The following is a 25,764-nucleotide window of genomic DNA, read 5'->3' on the forward strand; positions in this document are numbered from 1 at the left end:
TTGTGGATAACGCCTTTGCTACGAGTCTACGACCGAGTCAGAAATACCAAGTAATCTTAAGACTTTTTGTTGGAATATAAATTAGAAGATTTACATATTTTATTTAGTTCATGATATAAAAATAATTTCATCTCATCTCATCTCATCATTATAATTTTTTTAAATTTTAAAATAATAATAATATTAAAAAATAATATTCTAACCATATTTTATTCAATTCATCTAAAACTATTTTATCTAATCTCACTATTTAGATTTGCGAAAACTTTAACATTATAGCTTAAATTCAGTGGTAGACTTTTGTTTTTGATACAATTAGATCTCGTTTGGATATAAAAATATTCTCAATCAATCTCATCATTATAATTTTTTCAAATTCTTCTACAAAATATAATTAACTATTAAATCTTTTTAAATCTCAAAATAATAATAATATTAAAAATAATATTTTATTAATATTTTATTAACTCATTAATGATTTCACAATTTTAGAAGTTGGATTTAATAATAAATATATCAGTGGTAGAATTTTACTTTGAAGAGGTGTCCTGGTTATTTCAGAAACTCCGAAACCCAAAACACACATCACACATGCAACTTTTACATGAAACCGAACTTTGAAAACTCCCTCGTTGCTTCGCTCACACGCGATCTCGTCTTCCTCTCTTCCTCTGACAGGGGAGAGAGAGCTTTGCTTTTACTGTTCCGAACAAGTTTCCTCTCCTCCCTTCTCCCTACAGAAGAAACGTATTTTCTTATATGCTTATATATTGAGTTCTCCTCTCAGTTTGTTTTCCTCACGCATTCCCTTTTACAAACAAATCCTATCGATTTCTCGGATACCCAGAATTTCATATCTTGAAAACAATCAATTCTCTTCGTCCCGAGGATGGCTTTCTTGAGATTCTTTCTTCTTTTCTCTCTACTTTCCCTCGCTTTTTCTTACGAAACTCTTAATTCCCATCTTCTTCCGAGGCCTTTGATCCTCGAATACCAGGAGAACATCGAGAATCAGTTCAAGGAATTCGATGAGGAGCTCAAATTACAGTGTACCAGTTGGAGATTCGCGGTCGAGGCTAACAATCTCAGCCCCTGGAAAACAATTCCCCAGGAATGTGCGGACTATGTGAAGGATTACATAAAGGGCCGGGCGTACACTATCGATATCCAGAGGGTGTCGAAGGAGGCAGGAGTTTACGCGAAAAGTGTGGAATTGAGTGGGGATGGGAAGGATGTTTGGGTTTTCGATGTTGACGAGACCTTGCTTTCGAATCTTCCGTATTATGCTGAACATGGTTATGGGTATGAACCTGATTCTTAAAGCTTGCTTCTTTTTTCAATTTGTATGGTTATCCACATATTCTAAAGTGGGTGTTTTGTTTTTTTGTTTTTTAACTTAGGTTGCTTAAATAGTAATGGAAAGAAAATAGAACAGTATATTACAGCCATAAAAATCACAGACCCCTGCAGTGTGGTTGATTGAGGGATGATAAGTATAATTTTTCTATTTTCTTTACCTTATTTTCTTGGTCAATGATTTGGGAGGTGAGATCATAGGGCACAATTGTAGCTTCTACGTTTTGTTTAAACACTTGTACACGTCCATTCACAAATTAATTAAAGAGATTTATTGGGAGAATAGATATTTGTTTTCCGTGCCCCATCTCCCCCCACCCCCCCCCCCCCCCCCCCCCGCGGATAATTAATAAGAATTTTATTACCTTGAATACGCATAGCCAGAGTACACAAGAAATACCTACACACAGCGACTAAAAAAAAAAAAAAGATTAACTCCAACACATCATCACCATTCATTACATTAGCCTTAGCCCATAGACATAGAGTTTTAAAAAAAAATTCCCCAATTTCTTCCATCGATCGTTCTTTGTCTTCAAAACATCTCACATTCCTTTCTAGCCATAAACACCGCATTAGGCACGAAGGAATCATTTTCCAAATGGCTGCAATAGGTAGACTCCGCCCAGCATACCTCCAACAAGCTGGTAAATTCACCACATACTTTGGCATCACCCAAGAAATACCCATCCTTCCAAAAATGACATTCCACAAACTATTAGCCACCTCACAAGTGATTAACTGATTCGCTATCTTTCTTGCACATAGAACACCAATCAACAACACAAAGACCACGCTTTCTTAGATTTTCTATTCTCAGAATTTTATCATGAGACACCAGCCAACAGAAGAAAGCTACCTTACTCAGCACTTTAACTTTCCAAATACTTTTCCAGGGGTAATCACATACACCTTTGCAGGTTAAAGCATTATAATAGGAGTGTACTGAGAATCTGAAATTTCTTTCACGAATCCACAAAAATCCGTCTACACTTTCTTGGACAATCTTCAACTCATATAATCTGCTGAGAAAATCTGAAATAACATTAACTTCCCAACCATTTACATTTCTCACGAAGTCAACAGTCCATTGAATGCTATTATTTGAAAAAGAGAATGAATCAGCCACAGTTGCATCTTACTGATTTTTCCCGTTATTATTTGATATCTCTTGGAAGATGGGGTTTACCTATCTTTTGGAAATTGTACAATCAAATTTGTTAAACGTTGTTTGATTTGTGAGAATTATAGAAATCAAAATATGTAAAAGCTAGAGCCTATAGAGGTGGAGTTTGCATTATATTGAAACGAATCTGGTTTCTCTTTTTTTGTTTGTATGTTTGTTGGGGAGGGTGTAAAGATTAGATTTGAGTAATTTGGGCTTTGGGCACTAACTGAATTTATTTGTATTGTTATTAGTGGGCTCTTATGAGCAATAATTGACATCTGAGGTGGTGATGGGTTAGCATGAGAAGTAATTGATATTTGATTTGGGTTTTGCAGCTTGGAGGTTTTTGATCCTGTGGAGTTTGATAAGTGGGTTGAGAAGGCGATGGCACCTGCTATTGAACCCAGTTTGAAACTCTATGAAGAGGTTTTGGGTTCGGGATTCAAGGTTTTCTTGCTGACTGGGCGCAGTGAGAGGCAAAGGGAGATTACTGTTGGGAATTTGAATAATGCAGGATTTCAGAATTGGGACAAGCTCATATTGAGGTGAGGAGAAACGTTGTGCACACAAAAAAGCAAGTGGTTATGATTGATAGGATGCAACAGCTATTGCTATATATAAACTGCCTGCTAAAATTATGATCCTAACCCATTGAATTTATTTGAAACTATACTATATTATTTTCCTTTCAGATTTTTCCATAGATCTAAGAACAAATGCATGTGCATGTTTGTACTTATGTGTTTTTGTGTGGGTATATTGAAGCATCTCACCTGTTATTAGTCGAGAGTCATGAAATGTTAAATCCCATTTTATATTGAATGCATTTTAGTTATGACATATAACTGTATGTATATTAGGTTAAAGAGATTTCTATACGGGCGGTTAAAGGATACATGCTAGGTGATCTATGAAAAAAAAAAAAAAATGATACCATTGCTTACAAGAACGGAGAATAAAATAAGTTTTCTTATTAACACTTGGGGGCTTTTGTTGCTTTTTCTGAGTGAACATAAGAAATCATTGTCTTGAGCAAATGGGATATCTAGAGCAATAATTTTACTTAGCATTAAAAAAACAGTTGCAATTCTAGCTAGCAGTTTATCTAGACCAAATGGGATATATACTGTACTTTTATTAGGCATAATGACCTTACCTGATTTGGACATAACAATATGAAAACAGGGATGATGGATGAGGCCTATAATGGCACTTTTCATTATGAGTTATTCGGGAATGTCATTATTTTCTGCCCTATAATGGCACTTTCCATTTGTTGTCAGTGCAGTAGCTTCTTTGTCTATGGATTAAGTAACTTTATTGCTCTCTTTCAAGTTTCAATCTATGCCATAGAACGTCCTCTAGTCTAGCTGGCTCTTGAATTCCAAGTTTGTTTAACCCCCAGAAGTTGGCTTCAGTGCAGTAGCTTCTTTGTCTATGGATTAAGTAACTTTATTGCTCTCTTTCAAGTTTCAATCTATGCCATAGAACGTCCTCTAGTCTAGCTGGCTCTTGAATTCCAAGTTTGTTTAACCCCCAGAAGTTGGCTTCAGACTGGACACCAGATTTCCTCTTCTTTACTAAGATGTCGAGTTCAAAACTAACTTTTCCCTCCATTCATTCATACAGAAATCTCCTTTGTTTCTTTAACATCCTCATTGTATATGCTTTCTTCAGAAAGATTATATTTACAGTGTATGAGGTAGTCCAGAGCTGGAACCAATGTCTATGCAGTCCCCTTCCTTCTGGTATATGTATCTTGAATGAAATTTATACAATATCTTGGAAGAAATATTATTTTTAATGATTCTACTTCCCTAAACTAGAAATCAAAAGCTCTTAGTTCAACTTTAGGTTCTGAGTGCATTCAAAAGTGGAACGATTTTCAGAATGTTTTTAACTTTTTAAGTATTTGCTTTCCTGTGGTTTCATAACATGATTGATGATGCTAAACATTTTGTTCCAAAGTCTGCCAAGGTGGTTACTGTTATTTTATACTAATAATGGGCATGCTAGATTTGAACCTGACCTGCCTTTGTCAGACTCCAGCCCTTTTTAATTTGATCCAAAGGCCAGGGGATTGCTATTGATCTTAGATTTGATAGTCGGATATTGGTCAAAGTTTGCTACATCTCCTATTTGACCAAATTGTAGTAGAATGGATTATAGTCTACTCCAGATTGAAACTGTGCATCTTATGAGTAAAACAGACCCAACGCCTCTTTTTAAGAATGTTAATGTATTCTCTTTAGTTTGGTCTTTTCTCTTGCACTGTTGTCTTACAATCATTGGTTATCCATGCGAGATCTTGATTAGTATCTTCTGTCAGTTAAGGATCCAATTACTGATAGTTTCTGACTATAATGTTCATGTTTGAGGGATAAATAGCAAACAGAAAAACTACGAAAAATATTCTTACTTTGATATCTTCCTTTTTTATGTTTACTTTGTGGATCATACGGTCAAGGACTCAAACTTTCTATTCTAAGGGCAGTGTAGTACCTTTTACCGGTGTCATAATTTTCACAGAATCTGAAGTTTCTCAAATTGTCAGGGCCCCTGAGGACCATGGAAAATTAGCCACAATATACAAGTCGGAGAAGCGGAACGAGATGGTAAAAGAGGGATATAGGATTCTCGGGAACTCTGGGGACCAGTGGAGCGATTTATTGGGTTCCTCAACAGCCAACCGCTCTTTCAAGCTTCCAAATCCTATGTATTACATTCCCTGATGGGGGAGAGTCATTTCAAATCCTTTACATGTAAGTGTAATTTCAAATCCTTTATATGTAACTGTACATTTCGAATCCTTCATGTCTAACTGTATAAATTGGGGGATCAAATTAGGCTTTGACGATTGATAGTATTTCTTCCCAGCCAAACCTATAATTTGATGTTAATCCATGTTCATTACACTCCCTGCATGCTTTGACACCATTCACTATTTTTCAAAAAGAGTGTGCATGCACTCTATGGCTACAAATATCATTTTTTTTAAATCAATCATACATATATCTACGCATATTTTACGTATTTTGTACCAGTAGTCCAAACACACTGAAGGTAGGGGTGGTAATATATGACACGACCCGTTAATCCAACACAAATACGCACGATAATAACGGGTTTGGATCAAAACGTGTTGATCCATTAAAACACGATTGTTTAACAAGTTGATAACGGGTCAACCCGTTTTGACCCGTTAAGAAAGTTAAAGTTACAATTATACTCTTATATCTAAAAATAAAATTATTGAAATTTTAATTTCGATATTTTTATTGTTTGAATTGTAATTTTGGACTTGTAATTAGTTATATATTTTTTTTATAAATATTGTGATTTTAATATTTATATAAAATTATGCTAAACTTAACTAGATCAAACGAGTAAGACACAATAAGCTTAATGGATCGGGTAATTATGGTTAACCCATATAGTATAATATATATGGTTTGACACAACACAAATACGATCCGGGTGCCATTGGCTTTATTAGATGGGAGGTAGTAAGTTCTATCCTTTCTCTCCTGGAAACCAAGAAAGAAGATCACATGCTAAGGCCTTTTTTGCCCACATTCTGTTTGGAAGTGATTTTTGTGGCTTTTAACCCTTATCCTCACCGGATCAAGCTGTATTCAAGTTCATTGGGATTTTAGGGGAGTACAGCGATGAAGATTCTTTTTCCGATGATTCAATTATTAAAGAGGAACGGTCTATGGTACCAACCTCGAGTCTTTTTGACTGTTGGTTCCTTTCCTTTTCCTTTCTTTCTACCCGTCCTAACAGCATTGTATACGGATACGGACCAATTCTCTTTAGTTCTTTTGATGCATGCACTTTCTGCCACTAATGAAGACAACAAATAAATTCCTTAGTCCCTTTGCATTAAAGACCCCCAAAGTCTGTCTTATCAGTTCTGTTACTTTCTATGTTGGTCTCTCTTAAATTTAGACTGGGATTAGGGTTCCACCTCTGACTTTACTGGTTTGAATCCTTTAGCATGATATTTAAGAGAAAATGGAGTTTTTTTTTTCTTCTATATATATATATATATATACCTGATAAATAAGGTCGGGTACTAAACAAGTAGAACAAAAAGTGGCAAAAATATAATATAAAAACACAACCTTTCATAATTCATGTTTCATTTTTCTCCCTGTTGTGGGGCTCACGTGGTACGATTCTTTGAAATGCTTCTTGCATTTGGTTGCGTAATCTTAAATAAATTAAGTGATCGGCCAAAAAAAGATGATTGGATTATTAATTATTAAGTGTGTACGTAAAAAAATATATATATTGTGAGACAGAATGACATTAGATTTTTGTATGTTCCATTTAGTCCACGTGCTTCCTGAATTCAATAATAATTTCTTGAAATCATGTCTATTCTCATGCAAAATTGATCGATCACATGATCTCTCGACAAATTAGTCTAGCTAGCGCAGAATTATATATATGAATCTGAACCTGACGTACATTTTGGTTAATTACTCTTATCTATTCCAATTACAGCTATATAATTCTTGATTGATTTTCTTTGTCCTCTATCTACTTGCACTAATGTGCAATCGAGAGAGAGTGAGGGTCTTCGAGTATGGGATGGGCCGGTCATGATCTGCATGTGGCTTTAGGTCATTATTCTGTCATGAGAAACTGATATGGAAGGTCCCCATTAAAAGGTCATGCTACTCCAAATCTTTATTAAAGTTATTCTCCATTATTATTACTACTGGTAATTATGACGAGAATAGTAAACAAGATAATGTCGATAATCAACTAAAATATAAAGTGGCGACGATGGTAGAGATCAGTGCTTGAGGCAATATCAAAGATGGTCATGGCCGGCCGGGTGGGAGCGGATCAGGAAATAAATGACACCATGCAATATCATGTACTCCATCTGCAGGTTGCCAGACAATGCCAGTGTTTTGAAGCCATAATATATATATATATATATAGAATAAATATAGATAGAAGTCACTATTGAGAGCATCCATTTTGCACACATGATGTGGCATCATTTAGACCACACATCTCCCTAAATGAGTATTGGGAACAATCAACTAGAAGCAGCCATACAGTGAGTGCAAAGTGTGTACTGCTACAATGGCTTCTTTTTAGCAATACTCAGCCCCATTTCATTAGGTACTGTTCATTGTACACAGCCAAACTAATTCAAATGCCTCCAACTCCGGCTGACCAGCTTCGAAGCTAATAAAAATGGCCGGCCTGATCAGATCGGTCGGAGACCGAGTTCGGACAGTAGTGGGGGCCTTGGCCGGAAGGTTACTACTTTACTTAAGCTAGCCGTTTGGTGTATTCCAGCTTCCTAAATGGAAGTTGTGATGTGAAGTGATAAAGGTCGAATATTTACGTACGTGTCGAAACTGGAACCACGTACGTTTTGCTTAAAATTCCGAACTGAGAATTTGTGAGAGACAAGTCGATCATGCATCATGCCGCATGTTGTGGCTAGGGTTAGGGTTAGGGTCCACACTCCTCCCATCAAATTTGGTTTGGTCAATTGTATCTTCCATTACAAAATTGGCATTATTGTCATATTAATTAATACCGTTTTCAGCTACTCATGTTCATAATCGTCAGCTAAAAACGGTGCATGCATGGTGATGTTTACAGACAAATTATAAGCAAACAAATTCAGGTTCTTAATTTAATACCAAAAAAAAAAAAAAAACTAATATCTCCAAAATCACGGAATTGCGTGACAAGAATTTGGAAACTAATTTTTGGTATAATGTAGTGATTATATTTATTTATTATTATAGTTTTAAGCTAGGGAGAAAAAAAAAACATAATTTTTTTAACTTTAAATCCTCACCAACCATAAAAAACAACAGAAAAAAAAGGAGAGAAAAAAAAAGTGTTAGTGGAAGTTGTAACGCCCTAATTCTACTCCTAAAAAGCAGCCAAAGTGGGACCTATGAACAATAAGAATTATTTAGAACTAGTTTCGACAGTGAGATAAAATGAGATAAATTTAGATAAGTTAAATAAAATATTATTAGAATATTATAATTATTTTAAAATTTAAAAAAATTTAATTATTTATTATATTTTATATGAGAATTTGAAAAATTAGTAATTATGAGATAATATGAGTTGAGAGTGTTTCTGTATTCAAACGGTTAGTGTCTATGGTGCATTATTGTTACGGCCATCATCTTTAATTTTATTTATGCCAAATTGCCAAAACTTCCAAGGTTGGAAACTCTTTATATTTTCATCACAAGGGACAGTTATATAATTAGTAGTTATAAATTAATACACCCTCTTCTATAGATGGTATATATAATCATTGTAGATCTAAAAATATTACAATGTTACGAATCATTGTTTGTTGATATCCATCCAGTTCATGGGATGGGTTGGAGAAAGGGTAGGGATTGCTTTTAACTCTTACAAATAATGAGATTAGAGAATATTAGTTCACGAAAATCAACATATGAACACACAATGTACTAGTTTTGTTATTTCAAAAAAAAAAAAAAAAATGTACAAGTTTTGTACTCACAAAATGTACGAAGAATTATTATTTTGTTATTTATGTTATAAATATATACACACGTGTCAGTTATTAGTACATTTTATTGGGGATCATATGTAAATTATAAGAACAATACAAAATGCATTTCTTTATAATTATGATAATTAAAAAAATTACTGTTTAGAATAGTTCTAACATGCTGCCCAGTTTTGACGGTTAGAGTGCTCATTAGTATAAATTTTACTTTTTTTTTATTTTTTTTTATTTTTATATTTTTTTAACATATTAAAATATTAAAAAATACCTCAATATATTAATAATCAATTCCTTAATCAGCAAATAAAATTAAAAAATTAAAACAAATTAAATGCATAAGTAGTTAAAATGAAAAAAAAAAAAAAAACACCGTACGAGTTGGTTACGAGCTTGTAATTAATTATTCAGGGTTTCATGTAGCGTGATACCCGATCATAAATTATTCAAGTGGGACCCAGATTTGTGTGATTAAGAAGGTGGTACTCTCGGAGTATCCAATAAAGAGAGAGCACACATATCTATCATGAATCTTTAATTACTGAAAGAGAAGAAATTCAAAGAAATATAAACAAAAACATAAGCAGTCAATTTGGATGAAACGATCACATGGCCAGATCTGTCTCACTACACTCAGCAATCGTATATTTGCTCTGTTTTTCACCTCCTCACTGCAAAAGTAAAATGTGTCTCTGACTCTCTCGTCCTTGGATCTCAAAGTCCAACTGTAACTAATTGACAACCACGTTTTTCATTTTATAGTTCTGAAGAATTTCGGGGTTCACAGTTCACACCCCCGGCAAAGTTCCGTTCTTTCTTCTTCTTCTTCTTCTTTTCATCCTGTATTTCCAGCTGTATGAAAATCTTTTCCCGTCAATAAATGCATCGAATTTTCGTTCTGTCTGTCACTTTCGGATCTGACACCCTCTACTCGGATCTTAATCACCCGTTCCCTACTCAATCTCACAATCCAAGAATCTACTAATGCTTTGTTTCACACTGTTTTCTCATTAGCCTCACGCAAAAGCAAGAATTTTTGTAGAATGAAGAACAACCACATGATCAAAGTAGTTCTTGGACTAACTTCAACAACTTTGTTGGTGATTCTCGTACTTTTCGTCTTCTTTTACCGCAAAAGAACGGCAGAAAATGGTCGTGAAGACATAGAAAACATGGATCAGAAACAGGGAGTTGAGGCACAGACGGAGGACTTGATAAAATTCCATGGCGGACAGGACCTAACGATAAGTGACATACTGGATGCTCCGGGGGAGGTGATAGGAAAATCCAACTTTGGCACGCTGTACAAGGCCTTAATGCAGCAGAATAGTACGTTGAGGCTGCTGAGGTTTCTGAGGCCAGTGTGCAGTGCAAGAGGTATGGAATTTGACGATGTGATTCAGCTTCTGGGGTGCGTAAGGCATCCCAACTTGGTGCCTCTTCTGGGATTCTACGCAGGGCCGAGGGGAGAGAAGCTTCTTGTTCACCCCTTTTACAGGCGCGGCAATTTGGCAGAATTCATTCGAGGTAATCTATATCATTTTCGGTTTGGTTTTGATAAAAATTGATGGAAAGGAAAAGAAATAAAGTTGGATGTCAGAAACTTATTTTCTTTTTCGGTAAATATGAGGGAACTGAAGCCCCATATCCTGTTCGATAAAGCTTTCAGCCATGCCGTACGTTTAAAAAGCAGAACCTGCAATCATAATCCCTGGTCTCTTACTCGATACTTTGGTTTCTTTATAAAAAAAAGATGGCTATTTTATTTTTAGTTCTTTGATAATTCTTTGGATTAAACGGTTTGCTAATTTTGGTAGCGATGCTTGATTTATAAACGGATATTTGAGTTATTTGATTGCTCGAATCCCTGGTTTAGATTAGGCAAATTAAGGGGAGATAAAACAGGAGCAGTTCATCAAACTGAAAACGAATGGCTGACTCAAGTTTCAAATCAGTGTCCTGGAAAACGATTCCCATTTGTTTACAATTTTCAGTCCCCGTGTTCCCCTGATTTTACCTTCTCTAAGCTTAATACCTTGGATTATCTGGGTGATGTCAATTTCGTTATATTGAGGGCTTTTTCTTTGTTCTTTTGTGTGGAAAGAGAAGGGGGTGTTGATGAGACGTCCTTACCTCAATCCAGGTGGAATTTGTTTTCTCTGGATGAATCATGCACCTTTTAACCCCCACCAAGAAAAAAAAAAAAAAGAGAGAGATTTGGAAGCTTTCCTGCATAATTTATATGTCGGTACCGATCATTGTCAGTTTCTCATGTCCTCTTCCCTTGAAAATGAGTTGATGATAATGCTGGTTCCCCTTGTCCCGTCATCCTTTCATTTTTCGTTGTTTTGGCGTATACTTTCTTCTTGGTTGGACAATGTATTTTCCTTGCATAAACACTTTCAATCATTTTCTGAGTTAATTTCTGTGTGATGTATATTTTAATTTGAAATTCAAACATTTTGAACAGACCCACCTCTGTTTCGTATTGGCAGATGGAAATGGTGAATCTCAAACATGGGCCATTATTTATAGCATCTCATTTGGAATATCCAAGGGATTGGAACATCTCCATACAGGATTTCAGAAGCCCATAATCCATGGAAACCTCAAGTCAAAAAACGTACTTTTGGATCGCAATTACCATCCTTACATCTCTGACTTCGGCCTTCATCTTCTGTTGAATGCTACTGCTAGCCAAGAAATGCTTGAAGCTTCAGCAGCTGAGGGTTACAAGGCTCCAGAGCTGATCAAAATGAAAGATGCGAGCGAAGAGACTGATATATACAGCCTTGGGGTGATCTTACTTGAACTAATTTCAGGGAGGGAGCCTATCAATGAGAACCCAACTCCTGATGAGGATTTTTATCTGCCCAACTTCATGAGGAATGCTGTCCTTGGACATAGGATTGGAGACTTATTTCGTCCTGAAATACTTCTCAGCAGCGACAATGGGGATCGAAGCCGGGTTGCTGAAGAACGCATTCTCAAACTCTTTCAGCTTGCTATGGCTTGTTGTTCTCCTTCTCCTTCTCTCCGGCCCAATATTAAGCAAGTTCTCTGGAAGCTTGAAGATATTGGAAAATAAGAAGTTAGCTGTTTAGCAGAGAATCAAACTAGGTACCCCTGGTAGGTCAATGCAAAGGTTGATTTTGGGATGCATGTTGAGATGTCAATTTCTCCAAAATCAACGTGATTGATAATGATGACAGCATTGATGTATATAGGAAAAACATAAACCAGTACACACTTTGAAAGCAAAATAGTTGAAAATTTTGGCCATCCAACAAGGATCATAGAATCGATGATTATGCTCATTAGATTTCAATCTTAGGTAATGCTTCTCTTAGAAGCGGGGGGTAATTTTGCAGTTCTATGTATGGTGTCTCTCTCTTTGTTTAGTAGCCCATTTCAAGACGGTGTCAGACTCGACATTGCTTTATCATGGTTTTCTTAAAACATGGGTTGCACTTTGTCCTTACAGATAATTCCAATACTTGGCAGATTATTCGTGGAATATAAAAAAATCACAGGTATGGTCCTACGAAGAAATCAAATACCAAAATACCTCTCTCTCTCTCTCTCGCTCAACTCTCAAAGAGTGTAGTTGGCAAAGGGGGTGGTGGGTGTGAATGGTCTTGATCTAGCTGCGGAGACATCAATATCTCGTTGAGGTGGGGAGGGGATTATACTAATGTCATAATAACCACAACTACCTATTAAAAGAGATATTACTTTGGTCAGCTGTGCTTTCTGCACCTTCTGTAACACTGGGGCCAATCAACCAATCAAAGCATTAAGTGACTCTGTAGGGTTTTTTTTTTCCTCCAGATATTCTTGCTTTAGAAGTTGTCAATGGAACAATCATATACGAGCTAACTATGCGCACCGAATATTTTCATTGTTTAAGTTTAATGCTTTAGGAACAGACCAAGTTTGGGGACAGACATTAGAGGAATGTGCAATGGGTAAGTTGTCCTCCGACAAGCATCATATATCGATGGTGTTGTAATTTTTGAATTTGACTTGTATCCAAAGATTCCAAACTCCCGATTTTCAAGCTTCCCAGACAAAAGTGGGGTTTCTTTTTTTTATTTCTTGTTGCATGTTATGCGATCCTTTGGGTTTTCTAGAGGTGTTTGTGGGTTTATTAGCCAGTGCATTAAGTTCCCTTGGTTCTATGTGGTTATGAATGGAATTGTGAAAGGTTTCTTCTCTAGGGTCAAGGTTTACGCCAAGGGAATCCCCTCTCGCCGTATTTATTTATTTTGGTGGAAGAGATTCTATCTCGGTTGCTGAAAAAGAGTTGTTGATGGATCTATTGAGCTATTTAATCATTCCCGTGGTGCACCCTTAATTTCTCATTTGTTGTATGTGGATGATATTATGGTCTTTGTGAATGGAGGTCGGTCCTCTCTTAAAATGATTAGGGATATTTTTCGGACGTATAAGGCTTGGTCGGGATAGGTAGTGAGTAAGGAGAAGTCGTCGATTTTTTTTCGTACAAATTTTTCTGCTGCTAGACGTAGGAGTTTGCTTCGTTTGACAAGTTACTCAGCTGGGTCTTTTCCAATGAAATATTTGGGAGCTCCTTTGGTTTCTGGTAGATTAAAAGTGTGTCATTTTGACGACCTAGTAGCTTGCATCAGGGAAAGGCTGGGGGGATGGCAAAATCGTTTGTTATCTAATGGTGCTCGGATTCTTTTGCTCAAACATGTTGTGGCTAGTATGCCGGTTCATCTACTTTTGGTTTTGCATGCACCGAAGGCTGTTTTGAGTAAGTTATGCAGGCTTATGAGCAATTTCTTTTGGGGGTCCTCGGGTGGTAAGTCGAGGCGAAAGTGGATTGCTTGGCAAAAAGTGTGTAAGCCGATTAGAGAGGGTGGCGTGGGTTTGCGAAGCATGGATGAAGTGCATACTTCACTCTTTATGAAACTCTCTTGGAATCTTTTGACTGATAATTCTTTGTGGGTGTAATATTTTAGAGCTAAATATGTTAAACGTATCCATATTTCTTTTGGGGGACAACAGAGAGGCACTTGGTTTTGGAAGGGCATTATGCGTTGTTTGCCACAAGTCCTTAGCAATTATAAATGGCGGATCCGTGAAGGGAACGTTTCTTTCTAGCATGATAACTAGTAGAGCATGGGTCCCCTGGTAGATGTAGTTCCTATAACTGGCCATGATTGGGATGTGGGAATGATCTGAAACCTGGTGGGTGATGAAAACATCGATGCAATTCTTGACAGTCTTGGTACGTATAAGGCAAGCTCGGACGTACTGATATGGACTCAAAGTTTAAATGGTGAGTTTATGTCGAAGAGTGCGTGGGAGTGTATTCGGCTTAAGACGTCGCGAGTTCGTTGGTCTAAGTGGGTTTGGCATGCTGCGTTACCCAAGAAGTATTCAGTTATGATGTGGAAGGCGCTTCATGGTTGTCTCAGCGTTGATGCTCGTGTAAGGCAACTGGGTATTTCATTGGTTTCAAAGTGTGAATGTTGTGTTGGGGGGTGTTTAGAAGACCTAGATTATGTCTTGGCTAATGGAATGGTTGCAAAGGAAATATGGTGTCAAGCTTCTATGCAAGTTGGCATTCCTTTTGACCCTTATCGACCTTGGAAATAAAAAGTTGAGTTGTGGTTCCGTCGTGCTACAAACTCATCACAAAAAGGTAGTTTACTTGGTCTCTCGCCTTCTATTTCAACATGGGCTCTTTGGCTTTGGCGTTGCAAGGCACACATGGAAGGATATATGGCTTCGGTGGAGTCCCTTTGGCATTCAATCAAGGCTGTTGTTGCATGGCTGGAGATTCGGCTTAAGGCTAGTAAGAAGCTCTTAATGGGGGATGAAAAGGTGCTAGCTGCTTTTTCTATTATGGTAAAAGCACCAAAAAATAAGCGGGTGGTTATTGTTAGATGGAAAAGTTTGGCATGAGGGTGGTACAAGCTAAATATTGATGGCAGTTGCTTGGGTAACCCAAGTCAGATGGGGGCGGGGGGAGTAATATGGGATGATGTGGTTCGGTTGGTGTTGGCCTTCTCGTCTAGTTTGGGTCATAGTACCAATAATTCAACGAAGTTTATGGCTCTTCTTTTTGGGTTGAGACATTGTAGGGAGCTTGGCATAAGAAAAGTGGAAGTTGAATTGGACTCACTTTTGGTGGTACATTGGTTATAGTGAAAGCGATGTGGGATATGGTATCTTGAGAATTATTGGGATGAGATTCAGGAGATTCTTTCATAGATGCAGTTTGTGGTTAGGCATGTTTTTCGAGAGTGTAATGCGGTAACTGATTACTTAGCTCGATTGGCTACAAATTTGGTCTCCAAGACATGGGTGCAATTTGGAGAGCTTCCTCTTCTACTCAAAAGGAATTTTGAATTTAGATCTGTTGGAGCTGCCATGTTTGCGTTGTTAGATTTAGGTTGGCCTCACTTTGTTTCGTTGTTTTGTAGTTTTAATGGGTTCTTCGGTTGGTTATATTGTAATTTTTTTTTCAAGTGAGTTGGTCTATTTATACGGTTTTCTTCCCTCTGCCATAAGTGAGGATTTTAATAAAATGAGAAAGGGCCACTCTTGTCTCTTCTTTTTTTTTTTTTTTTTGTCAAAAAAGATATTTCTTTATTTAGGAAATTATGATATTTTGTTAATATTATGGAAAAAGATTGTAATTAAAATCATAATAAATAACAATTTTTTTTTTTTCTCTTAATTGTGTTGACGAACAGGATAAGTACCGTCCTCCTGAAAAAACAGGATAAGAAAAAGATGATTTGCGTGGAGATTAAGAAATCACCTGATTGGAAGAAACCAAGAAATAATCCATCGGGAGTGAGATAAATTAAATCTGTCTTTTATATTCTTAAGATAACTAAGACAGATTGAACACCGGCGAAGATAGATGAAACCCTGGTAAAGAAATAATAGTTGCCTTCGAAACATGCACTCATAATATCAACATGTAAGAACTACTAGGACATCAGTTAGCATCTGCACACTAACATCTGTGTCATTCAAAGCTCTGAAGTTCTAAGAGGCCACTATCGTGATTGAGATAACTGCATGTCATTTTCAGCTAAGGACTCTGCAAAGAAACAATTGAAGTGTTAGCATGAATACTTTCCTGGAAACTGTGAGATAACTCTTATTTTGAGAAATTGCACCATTATAAACCAAGGCAGATGTCGTGTGTCTCTGGACTCCTCTACTCGACAACCTTAGAAAAATCAAGTAATTCTGTAGCAAATCTCAGTGTTATTCGGACAAGTTTATAGAAGATGTTATTGGTCTCTAGACTTCCATTCCATAATCGCAGATAGAATCGTGAAATTTGGGATCAGATTCTTATTGGGCAATGGCATATTGGTCATTGGCGATTTATTGTTCACTTCAAGCCATTGGTCTATTGCTCCGCGGTCATAAGTGTAACCATCCGCAGCAACACAAGGGTCATTCATCACCTCCTGTAACAAAAATGACACACCATTGCCAAATTATTGTAAGGGGACTCTCATGAAGATGGTGAAAAGCAAACATGAAAAGACTGCCAAATTGAGATTGGAGGGACCAAAAAAATGGCATAAACCTCAAAGGTAACGTAAAGACAATGCTTGAATGCATTGTCTATTCAACAAGTATTCTCCAAGCCAGATCTATTCACGCCCAAGTGAATATCAAATTAAGAGGTCGTATAGACAATGCTTGAATGCATCTTTCATTGTGTGTGCGTGTGTTGAGAAACATCTATTTCTTTCAAATTGTCCCCTTTTTTTCCATCTATGAGGTTGCTTCCAGGTTTAGTAGACAGTATTCTCCCTAGATAGCTACTTTTCAGTCACCAGAAGGTTAGCATATTTGTTTCCCCAAAACAGGAGCTACACATATTGCTAATTGAAGATTAAACAATCATACCTTTAGAATTGGGCAGATGAAGTGGTTAGGTGGGGATTGAACTATGGAAATCGAGTCTCGAGCCCTCTCGCCAACCTCCTTCAATCTCTCCAGTGCAGGAAGTACTTTATCTTTCAAATCAGGTCTATCTCTACGTCGAAGCTCAGCACAGCTCAGTCCCAGTTCAGCCAATGCCTTTGTCTCCTCAATTGGCCAATTCCCAGCCTCTTGGTCCAAAATTTCCAGTAAATGACCATCACTCAAAGCAGTTTCCACCACATGGGCCAGTGCCATTGCTGGCTTTGCAGTCAGCAACTGCAGAATCACCATCCCAAAAGCATAGACATCAGATTCTGGAGAGATTGACCCAGTTCTCTGATACTCGGGATCTATGTAGCAAAGTGTCCCAACAGGCCCCGTGTCCTTGCATGAGGTAGACATAGAAGTAGAATCTGAACGAAGCATTGTAGAAAGGCCAACATCACCGATCTTGCTTACAAGGTTGTAGTCAAGCAATATGTTTGCCGGTTTCAGATCGCGATGGATAATTGGTTTTGGCTTTGAGTTGTGAAGAAAGGCAAGCACTGAGGCTACTTCCCAAGCTATTCGGTACCTCTCAAACCAAGGGATAGGGGTTGTACCATTTTTCCTGAGCAACCTGTCCTCCAAGCTACCATTCTCCATGTACTCATACACAAGGCAACCGTGATCTACACATGCTCCAAGAAGGAGGAGTAGATGTGGATGATGAATTTCACTCAAGATTTTAAGCTGAAAGCCAATAGAAAAATAAAGAATTCAGTCAATATTTCGGTCGAAGTAACTCTACATTCCCCCTTTTTTCAGTTGACATCCTAGATGAATAATTGCACAACGCACAGTATGAATTGGACCCTTGATTACACAGGAACGAAGCAAAAAGAGTTGGTAAATTCCCCTTTATTTTCTATCTTGAGTGAAGTAGTGACTGCCCATTAGAAACTGGAAATCAATTGAATTGCAAAGTGAACAAGATTAATTAAAACTTCACAGTAATACTAGCACGTTTCTGTACAAGGATTAATCTTGAAGATTCTATTTTTATCTGTTGAGAAAAACGTCAAGAATATCATCTTAACTTCAAATGAAAGACTATGCAACTCAGCTACAGCAATATGAAATGGACAGCTTTCTTTTATGAAGCCCTGAAGATCGCTCAAGTACAGTAGAGCACATAAATAATTAACGCCCCAAAACATCTTAATAATAATTTTTAATGAAAACCTTTACATATACATAATATGTGTGCAGGTGTGTGATTAAGAAATAGCATTTCTTTTTTTTCATTTTACTAGCAATTTTGTTTTACCTCCTGCTGGAATTGCTTAGTCATGTGACTCCCTTTAGAGTGAAGAACTTTCACTGCGGCAGTTGTATGATGCAAACTGCATTTATAAACTGCTCCATATGCTCCCATCCCTATTTTAAGTTCTTCAGAAAAGGATGAAGAGGCAGACACAATCTCTTCCCATGTGATATTTTGGTATGACTGCACTGGAGCCACAAGAGCATTCTCAAGTTTCTCTTTCTCTTTTGCATCATGAATAGCCTTCATCTCTGCCTCTTTACGTTGGGAAGCTTCTCTTTCAGCACATTGTCTCACGTATGTGGCTTCTGTTACAGCAGCTTCATACCTCTTTTTCTCTTGTCTTGCTAATTCTTTGGCCATCTCCTCGTTGAGATTGATCTCCTTGAGCTTCATTGCTTCCTCCAATCGGTGTTTATTCAGATTGATCAGCTGATCAAAGAAATAACAGTAGCATGTCACTTCATTTGTGAAGTCCATTAGAGAGAGGAAGAAATGAGATAATCAGGAAAGAAGAAAATTGGAAATGCCCATTGGAGAGACTCGGTCCCATCCATAATGGTGCACCAGAATATAGCCAATTAACCACCAGGAGAAGGAACAGGTATAACAATTAGTAAGATTGATGATGCAGAATTAATGCAAACAACCAAAAGATTTATGTGCATAATCCTCCAATCCATTTTTAAGCAAAATATGCACATTCTGATCCCTTTATTAGCCAAAATATCATAATAATATGTTTTCTACGAAGATTGCCACTGAATCCATTGATTCTATATGACTCATGACCAACTCTTACAACCATATTCAGAGACAATGAGGGTGCTTTTTTTGGCAGAAAGAAAAATTAGGAAAGGTATAATTGGTTATGTATATTTGCGTGCAAGCGAGATAGGTAGACCCAGACTTGCATCAGACATCTTTCTATAGGTACTAATAGTATTGATGCATATAGAGTCCAGTCAAGCAAGCTCCACAAACAATTCCCAAAGTAAAAGGATATAATTTGCAATATCTGCAAACAATTTGGAAATTCTAGAATTGCAAGGAAAAAACAAATGGAGGCTATGAGTGCTTGCATGATGGAAGTCCTGGCAAGGCTTGGTTCTAAATTTTGTGTTATATTTCACTTCGGATAGCCATTAGCCTGAATGAGGAAAAAAACTCAGTTTAACTTATTTAATTCTAAATCCTTACTAGTTGGGGTCACCAACATAAATAGCTGAACATAGTGAAACTCATTATTTTCTATATATTTGCAGATAAGCTGGTTGCATAATTAGAATCTTTGACGAAAAGTGAAAGAAAGACAGAGAAAGAGAAGATGATGAAGTAATAAAATACCACAAACAAGTATCCATTGCTAGAATTCACCAATTTGGTCAAAATCCAAGATCTTGGAAAATCATTCTCTAGAGAGAAACAGCAGTTTAAAGGATTTTGAAGTCAATAAAACTATAAAAGAAAACAAACATTTACCTTCAAGGAGGCATCAATTGTCTCACTTTGAGCCATTGCATACATTCCTCGGGCATGTCTGAGTTCAGTTCTTAGCTTTTCTAGCTCAAAACTAATATTTTCCTGTCCATATAAGTGGAAGGAAACCCATATAAAACTTCAGAAATACAAACGATTGTTGTATTAATTTGCCAACCTACGCTGAAATCAATACACATTCATACATGTACAGATATATGGAAATTATACCCAGCCTTGCTGAAACACTTTTCCCTCAAAAGATTAAATAAATACTTTTTTGTAATACTACATATTGGTCAATAGAGAGCATTGTGCATTTCTCAATCACCATAAAGTATTCACACACGGTTACATTGACTATCTTCATCTGCCTTCTGCTAGCTCACAGGTAAAGATAGGTAAAGCGATAATTCTTCAGAGATTCATAAATTCATGACTCCAGCATGCATGCATTTAAAAAGAAAATACATACAACTCAAATAAAAAAAAAAGTTCGCACTAACTTTATAATAATTAATGAAACTTGTATGTCCCAACATTGTGGTGATGTTAAAGCTATTTCACATACAAGTTCAAGTTCAAGTCCAAAAGAAATATAATCTCCATCCAAAGCACAGGCAAGATCCAAAGTTCATCCCCATCAGATGAGCATTTTCGAAGACGTAACTCGTCAGCAATGCCAAAATACAGCTTTTGTACGATGTAGTCACAAGCACCATATAAATTCAAAAGAAATTAGAAAAGACTACCTGGGTCTCAGATGAAGGATACTCGGTGAGCATTTCTGAGGCGGAAACTTGATCAGAAACGCATGACTGATTATCTGTTGGCATGCTTTTGAAGATGGAGACCTGACGCATGGCATGTTCAGAATCTTCATTAGTGGGACAAGAACTCATATCATCCTTCCCTTCCTCAACATCTAAAGACTGGCATCTAGAATGGCTGGTTTCAAATGAACTTTTTCCTGTCTTAAGAAGGGTCTGGTTAATAGTTGCAAGAGCTTGAAATTGCTGCATTAGTAGGGAAGGAGAACGGGCATGATAGTAGGAAGCAACTGAACCAAGGTCTGTGCAAGCCAGAAAACAGAAGAGACGTATCACAACTTTCATCTGCTAATTTATCATCGTATTATTAGGAGCTAAGAATCTAATTAACTAAACAAAAAACCCATGCAATAGCAATGGATTACCACAGTTCAGTTCTAAACTTAGGGAACGGTGTGAATTTAAACATCCTTTAGAAAAAAATAAGTAATCAACAGGCCTTTAATATCCAATCTATAACATATAATTTTCGAAGTAATAGCTTTGTTCAAATGAGTAACGTCATCTATTCATGTGTTAAATGAGTATAAATTTGAAATAATTTGAAAGGTAAGAGATTTTTAAAGGTCATGAATGCTTCCTATTGTTCCATCTATAACTTTCATCTTCTTTCATGTCATCCATTTTTAAGCGAAAAGACAATAAATTTAAAATTAATTTGAAATATCATGGAATTTTTAAGGCCAAGCGTCTTCCTTCAACTATAACATTTTGCTTCCTTTACTATGTATATAATTCATTATAATTAGTGATAAAAAAAAATATCACATTCAAACAACTTCAAAATAAGGCTATAAACAATATTAAAAATAGAATATAATTAAAAATTAACTTTTTTTCCAAGCATTGCACTGGTGCATGACCAGTAAAAATAGATCATTTTGGAAGCATGATGCTTTGCTCTTGTCAAACTACTACATCTTTTTCCAACTCACAAATTCTTGAAGCAAAGGTCTAAATTCAATTATGATCACTTCAATCTTGGACTCCAACTGAGAAATTTCAGAAACTTAAAAGGCTATTTGTTGTTTATGGTTGATTATTCCCCCATGTGAAGTTTGCATGAAGTGCATATACCTGTCAGTGAACTGGAAGTGTAGCATGATGAACTTCTGGTAGAATAACTTGCCTCGCTACTGCCATCTTTAAGGCTTCTAGTTGTTTCAATATTCGATGGGCGTATAGAAGACAACTTTCCCTTTGAAATAGCATAGACTGTGCAGAATCTCGGAGTGCGGACTGAGATTTTCGAGGCTAGACCTTTAAGTTTCCTACAAACATTAAAGTTATCTTGTAATAAGAGCACTCAAGATGCATATAAGTGAGTTTATAAAGACATAGACAAAAACATTAGAGGGATATGTCCATCTTTTCTTATAAATAAAAAGCTGACAGTAAAGAGGATGCAAACCATGGGAAGCAAGTACCGTGTAAATAAGCCACGGTATGAAGCTCCTATAACCAACTTGTTGATACCATGCTTAGCAATCTCCTCTGCTATTGCATTTGCCACATCATCAGATTCAATCACTAGAACATCCACTTCCACCTATAACCAGAATGAAGCAAGTTAAGATCCTCTTCCAGGATCTATTCTAGATCAAATTCAAAAGTCATAATGCTAGATATATTACCTTTTTCTGAGCACACAACTTCTTGCAAGGAAGAAGCATTTCACTTGTTTGCCACTCCACATCCTTCATATAAGCTGCTGCCACCTCATCCCGAACTTGTGAAACTGGAATTGTTCCCACTGAAATGGCAGTGTCATATAGTCAGAAGAAAATTTCTAAGCGAAATCCATAGATTCTTTTCTTTTACTTGCACATAATAAAATGAAAAATGTAGTTCTTCTAAAGTCTGCACCGTTGTTAAATACTGGGTCAGTTTACATAATAAGCCTTGTTTTTATATGTTTTTATCTTTAGGTTGACGGTGGAATTCTATTCCTCCACCATAAGTGAGGGCTTCAATAAAATTGAGGTCTCATCCTCTTTCTTAAAAAAAACAAAAGGTTTACATAATGAGAAAGTAAATTTGAAGGACAGGAAAATCATCAGAAAGCTTGAGAACTTAGCTTACTGCCTGAAGAATATTTGCAATTTCCCTTTCTTCTTCCTCAAATCCCAAAGAAAAATACAATCAAGAAGTTATATTTATGCTTCAGACGAAAAGCAATTGTAAATTTTACATGAACGTATCAAACTAAACAAAAGCATGTCCGCATCTATTGTAATGTAACATGGATACTCATATCAGTTATTGTTAATCACTGAACAATACTCATGTTAATAACCTTCGAGGTGGGAAAAAAAAGCATCACTTTAATGACTTACTTAAACTGATCAAAAGCTTCGCTTACATTGAGTTAAATGATTTCTACAATTCTTATGCCTCTGTAGTTTTCAAATGCTGCATAACATTTCCCCCATCCTCTGAACATATAAACTTAAAAGGCAGAGAGCTTACTAGGTGTGGGAACTGAATTAATCCTTGCACGGACGTGCATCAGCTTGAAGGTAGCCTTTCCCTCAGGAACAAACTTCTCCAGTGCCCATTTTACTGCATATTTGCTTTTTCTTTTTCCGTTGATGGCTACTGCAACAACTAAAGATGATGAAGGCAGTGGTGCAAGGTTGTCATCTGCTTCAATTTCGCTTTTATCCATGGCAGTGCTCCTTGCTAAGAACGTTTCTTTGCAACTTAACAAAGGAAAGCCTACAGCAGTCCTAGCCATGAATCAAATCAAAAGCAGGTGTTCAGAAAATTTTAGCACTGGAAAAAAATCCTGAAGAATAAAGGTACCCTTCGTGGTAAATTGATTAACAACTGAACATCTACTTAAAAAAAAAAAAAAAAAAACTGCTCATCGGAGATATTTGCAGTTGAGACAAATGAATTGTCTTTTTGTTTTTTCAAATGCCCCTATGGTATGTCAAAAACAAATTTTACAAAAGAAACACACAAAACAACGTGTCGCTGGAATAGAAACAGCAAATAAATGTAAGAACCAAGAACCGAAAATTGAAATATACTTTTTCCTCGGCAGATAGAAAACAGAAGATATCAGACAAAATAAAGCCCAGAAGCTATAAACCTCTGATTGCTCGAAAACAAAAGTTCAAAACATGGAATGTTATTACGTTTATACCCCATTTCAAAGAGCACAAATTTCAGAGAGAGAGAGAGAGCATTTCTCCTGTGACATACTTGACTTCGAGAACCCGGAGATGAAACTTCAAAAGAACACTGCTCCTACTCAAACTCCGTGATAAAACGAGAGAAATTCAACAACCCAATAGCTTATTATGCATGGCCTAGAGAGATGAAAATTCATGACATAGCAGCCAAATATGCAAAGACAGGTTTAAGGTTCAGTCTTGATTCTTTTTCCTATTTTAAACCCCGAAGAAAGATTCCACGAAAATATTACTCAAACTTCATAGAACAAGAAGAATTTTATAAACCCAGAAGGACTCGCATCCACAATTCCACATCCATGAAATGACAAACGTTGAATGCAAAACAAAATAACCAGAAAGTACACATACAGAAACGGCTAAATCCTCAAAACAGAACAGAAACTAAACCGCACCCACCATCCATCTCTTCAAAACGATTTTAAAAGTCCAAACACTATTTTCGGTCACCGGTTATTTCACAAATATAAACAATAAAAACAAATTTCGTCACATCTATAAACAAACAAACATACTTTTATGGATATAACAGGATAATCAAGGTTTGAGATGACGTGACAGACTGCCCAAGAAGAAATTCATTCCTGCCAATTACCAGCAACAACTTGTAGGATTGGGCTTCCTTTTGTTTTCAACAAGATTTTCCACCTTCCCATTTCCAGACGGTAATGACTATTTAACTCTCACAACTATTTAGACTTGAAGAAAACTACTGGCAAAAAACTTCCTAATAATTCGTGGAATTTAATTAAAATAAAAGAATTAAAAATATATTTTTCACAACTGATTACAAAAAAAATGGAGTAGTTGTTAACGTCACGTGTTTTGGCAGTTCATGCGATCTGATCTGATTTTTGACCCAGCACAACGCTTGGATTTTCTTGTTTTGTTTTGGATGCACTGTGAGATGTGGGGTACATGAACGTACATCCTTGGCAACTGAGACCTGACACCATGACATTAAACTCAACTCATATCCATGGTCGCTAGTTGTTCGAGAAAGAAAAAAAACTGCAGTGAAACTTCCGTGGAATCAATCAAGGCTACGCGTTCTAGTCCTAGAAACATTTGGGATGCTTGAGGAATATACTTTTGGTTTGGAAATGTTTCGAAAACTTCATGGAAAAATTCTTATCGTCAGTACTATTCATTGTACATATCTCACGTCTTATAAAAAAATAAGATAAAAGTTATCGGTTGTGAGATATGTGAATGAATAATAATTTATGTATAATAAAATACATTTATAAAATTTTAGACATAAACTCTATATTTCTGTGCATAAATATGTAATTTTGTTCTTTTATTCTCAAATTTCATGAAATATGAGGATAAAAAAATAAAATTATATGGTTTTAAGTAGTATGTAAAGTGTGGAATTTTTGTATAGCATAACTTTTTATATATAGAGCAATAGTACGTACAATCTCTAAATAAAGATTGTAATGTAAGTCTAGGTAATTTTATCTTTAAAATTTTTTAAAATTATAAAAAGAGTAATGCTACGTACAGTTTCCATTTTGGAGATTACAATGCAAGCTTAGACAATTTTATCTTTAAATTTTTTTAAAATTATAAAAATATTCATCCTAAAATTATATTTTTTCTCATTTAATAAAATGTCTGCACATACAATCTCCAAGTAGAGACTACAACTAGAATTTATCGTAAAAAAATAAATTCAATCAACAAAATAAATTATGTAAATTAATTAAAAATAAATTCAATTTTATAAAAAATGATCTTCTTTTAGTCTTTAAGTAAATTTTTATAATTTGAATTTGTTTTTAATTAGTTTAGGTGATTATGTTAGTTGATTGAACTTTTTTTTTAATTAATTTATATAATTACATTAATTGATTGAATTTTTAATTATATAAAAAATCATATTTTAAAGTTTTTAATCTAAAATCAAATAGCAAAATAATAATAATAATAATAATAATAATAATAATAAT

The 25,764-nt window shown here is 36.0% G+C and overlaps 3 protein-coding genes across 8 annotated transcripts; 2 read left to right on the forward strand and 1 right to left on the reverse strand.

Moving 5' to 3' along the window:
* Positions 1–568: 568 nt before the first annotated feature.
* LOC121260967 (acid phosphatase 1-like) lies at positions 569–5,439 on the forward strand. Its single transcript, XM_041163084.1, has 3 exons — positions 569–1,302; positions 2,860–3,069; positions 5,079–5,439. The coding sequence occupies exons 1-3, from the start codon at positions 890–892 to the stop codon at positions 5,254–5,256; spliced, it is 801 nt and encodes a 266-aa protein (XP_041019018.1). The 5' UTR covers positions 569–889; the 3' UTR covers positions 5,257–5,439.
* A 4,213-nt stretch (positions 5,440–9,652) lies between these two features.
* LOC121260968 (putative kinase-like protein TMKL1) lies at positions 9,653–12,516 on the forward strand. The gene is made up of 2 exons (XM_041163085.1): positions 9,653–10,589; positions 11,558–12,516. Exons 1-2 carry the CDS (start codon positions 10,106–10,108, stop codon positions 12,148–12,150), a joined length of 1,077 nt encoding a protein of 358 aa, XP_041019019.1. The 5' UTR covers positions 9,653–10,105; the 3' UTR covers positions 12,151–12,516.
* A 3,459-nt stretch (positions 12,517–15,975) lies between these two features.
* On the reverse strand, positions 15,976–24,816 carry LOC121260969 (U-box domain-containing protein 35-like). 6 transcript variants are annotated; one of them, XM_041163087.1, is made up of 10 exons: positions 24,322–24,816; positions 23,076–23,324; positions 22,241–22,359; positions 22,034–22,155; positions 21,684–21,877; positions 20,529–20,848; positions 19,780–19,881; positions 18,301–18,729; positions 16,974–17,723; positions 15,976–16,525 (listed from the first exon to the last, which is right to left on the reverse strand). In XM_041163087.1, the coding sequence occupies exons 2-10, from the start codon at positions 23,272–23,274 to the stop codon at positions 16,343–16,345; spliced, it is 2,418 nt and encodes an 805-aa protein (XP_041019021.1). In that variant the 5' UTR covers positions 23,275–23,324; positions 24,322–24,816; the 3' UTR covers positions 15,976–16,342. The 6 variants fall into 6 exon arrangements, with proteins under 6 accessions (XP_041019021.1, XP_041019020.1, XP_041019024.1 ...); XM_041163086.1 differs by having other exon boundaries at positions 23,076–23,335; XM_041163090.1 differs by lacking the exon at positions 24,322–24,816 and adding an exon at positions 24,158–24,300.
* Positions 24,817–25,764: the final 948 nt, after the last annotated feature.

The sequence above is a fragment of the Juglans microcarpa x Juglans regia genome, chromosome 4D (genome assembly GCF_004785595.1).
Source record: "Juglans microcarpa x Juglans regia isolate MS1-56 chromosome 4D, Jm3101_v1.0, whole genome shotgun sequence".
NCBI lineage: Eukaryota > Viridiplantae > Streptophyta > Magnoliopsida > Fagales > Juglandaceae > Juglans > Juglans microcarpa x Juglans regia.

Coding starts and splice junctions, on each gene's coding strand:
- LOC121260967 (XM_041163084.1), top strand. CDS start 890: ATGGCTTTCTTGAGATTCTTTCTTCTTTTCTCTCTACTTTCCCTCGCT. Junction 1,303..2,859: donor TATGCTGAACATGGTTATGG/GTATGAACCTGA, acceptor TGGGTTTTGCAG/CTTGGAGGTTTTTGATCCTG. Junction 3,070..5,078: donor TGGGACAAGCTCATATTGAG/GTGAGGAGAAAC, acceptor TCAAATTGTCAG/GGCCCCTGAGGACCATGGAA.
- LOC121260968 (XM_041163085.1), top strand. CDS start 10,106: ATGAAGAACAACCACATGATCAAAGTAGTTCTTGGACTAACTTCAACA. Junction 10,590..11,557: donor TTTGGCAGAATTCATTCGAG/GTAATCTATATC, acceptor TCGTATTGGCAG/ATGGAAATGGTGAATCTCAA.
- LOC121260969 (XM_041163087.1), bottom strand. CDS start 23,274: ATGGATAAAAGCGAAATTGAAGCAGATGACAACCTTGCACCACTGCCT. Junction 18,730..19,779: donor CAATTGATGCCTCCTTGAAG/GTAAATGTTTGT, acceptor TTCTTTGATCAG/CTGATCAATCTGAATAAACA. Junction 17,724..18,300: donor CTAAGCAATTCCAGCAGGAG/GTAAAACAAAAT, acceptor ATTGGCTTTCAG/CTTAAAATCTTGAGTGAAAT.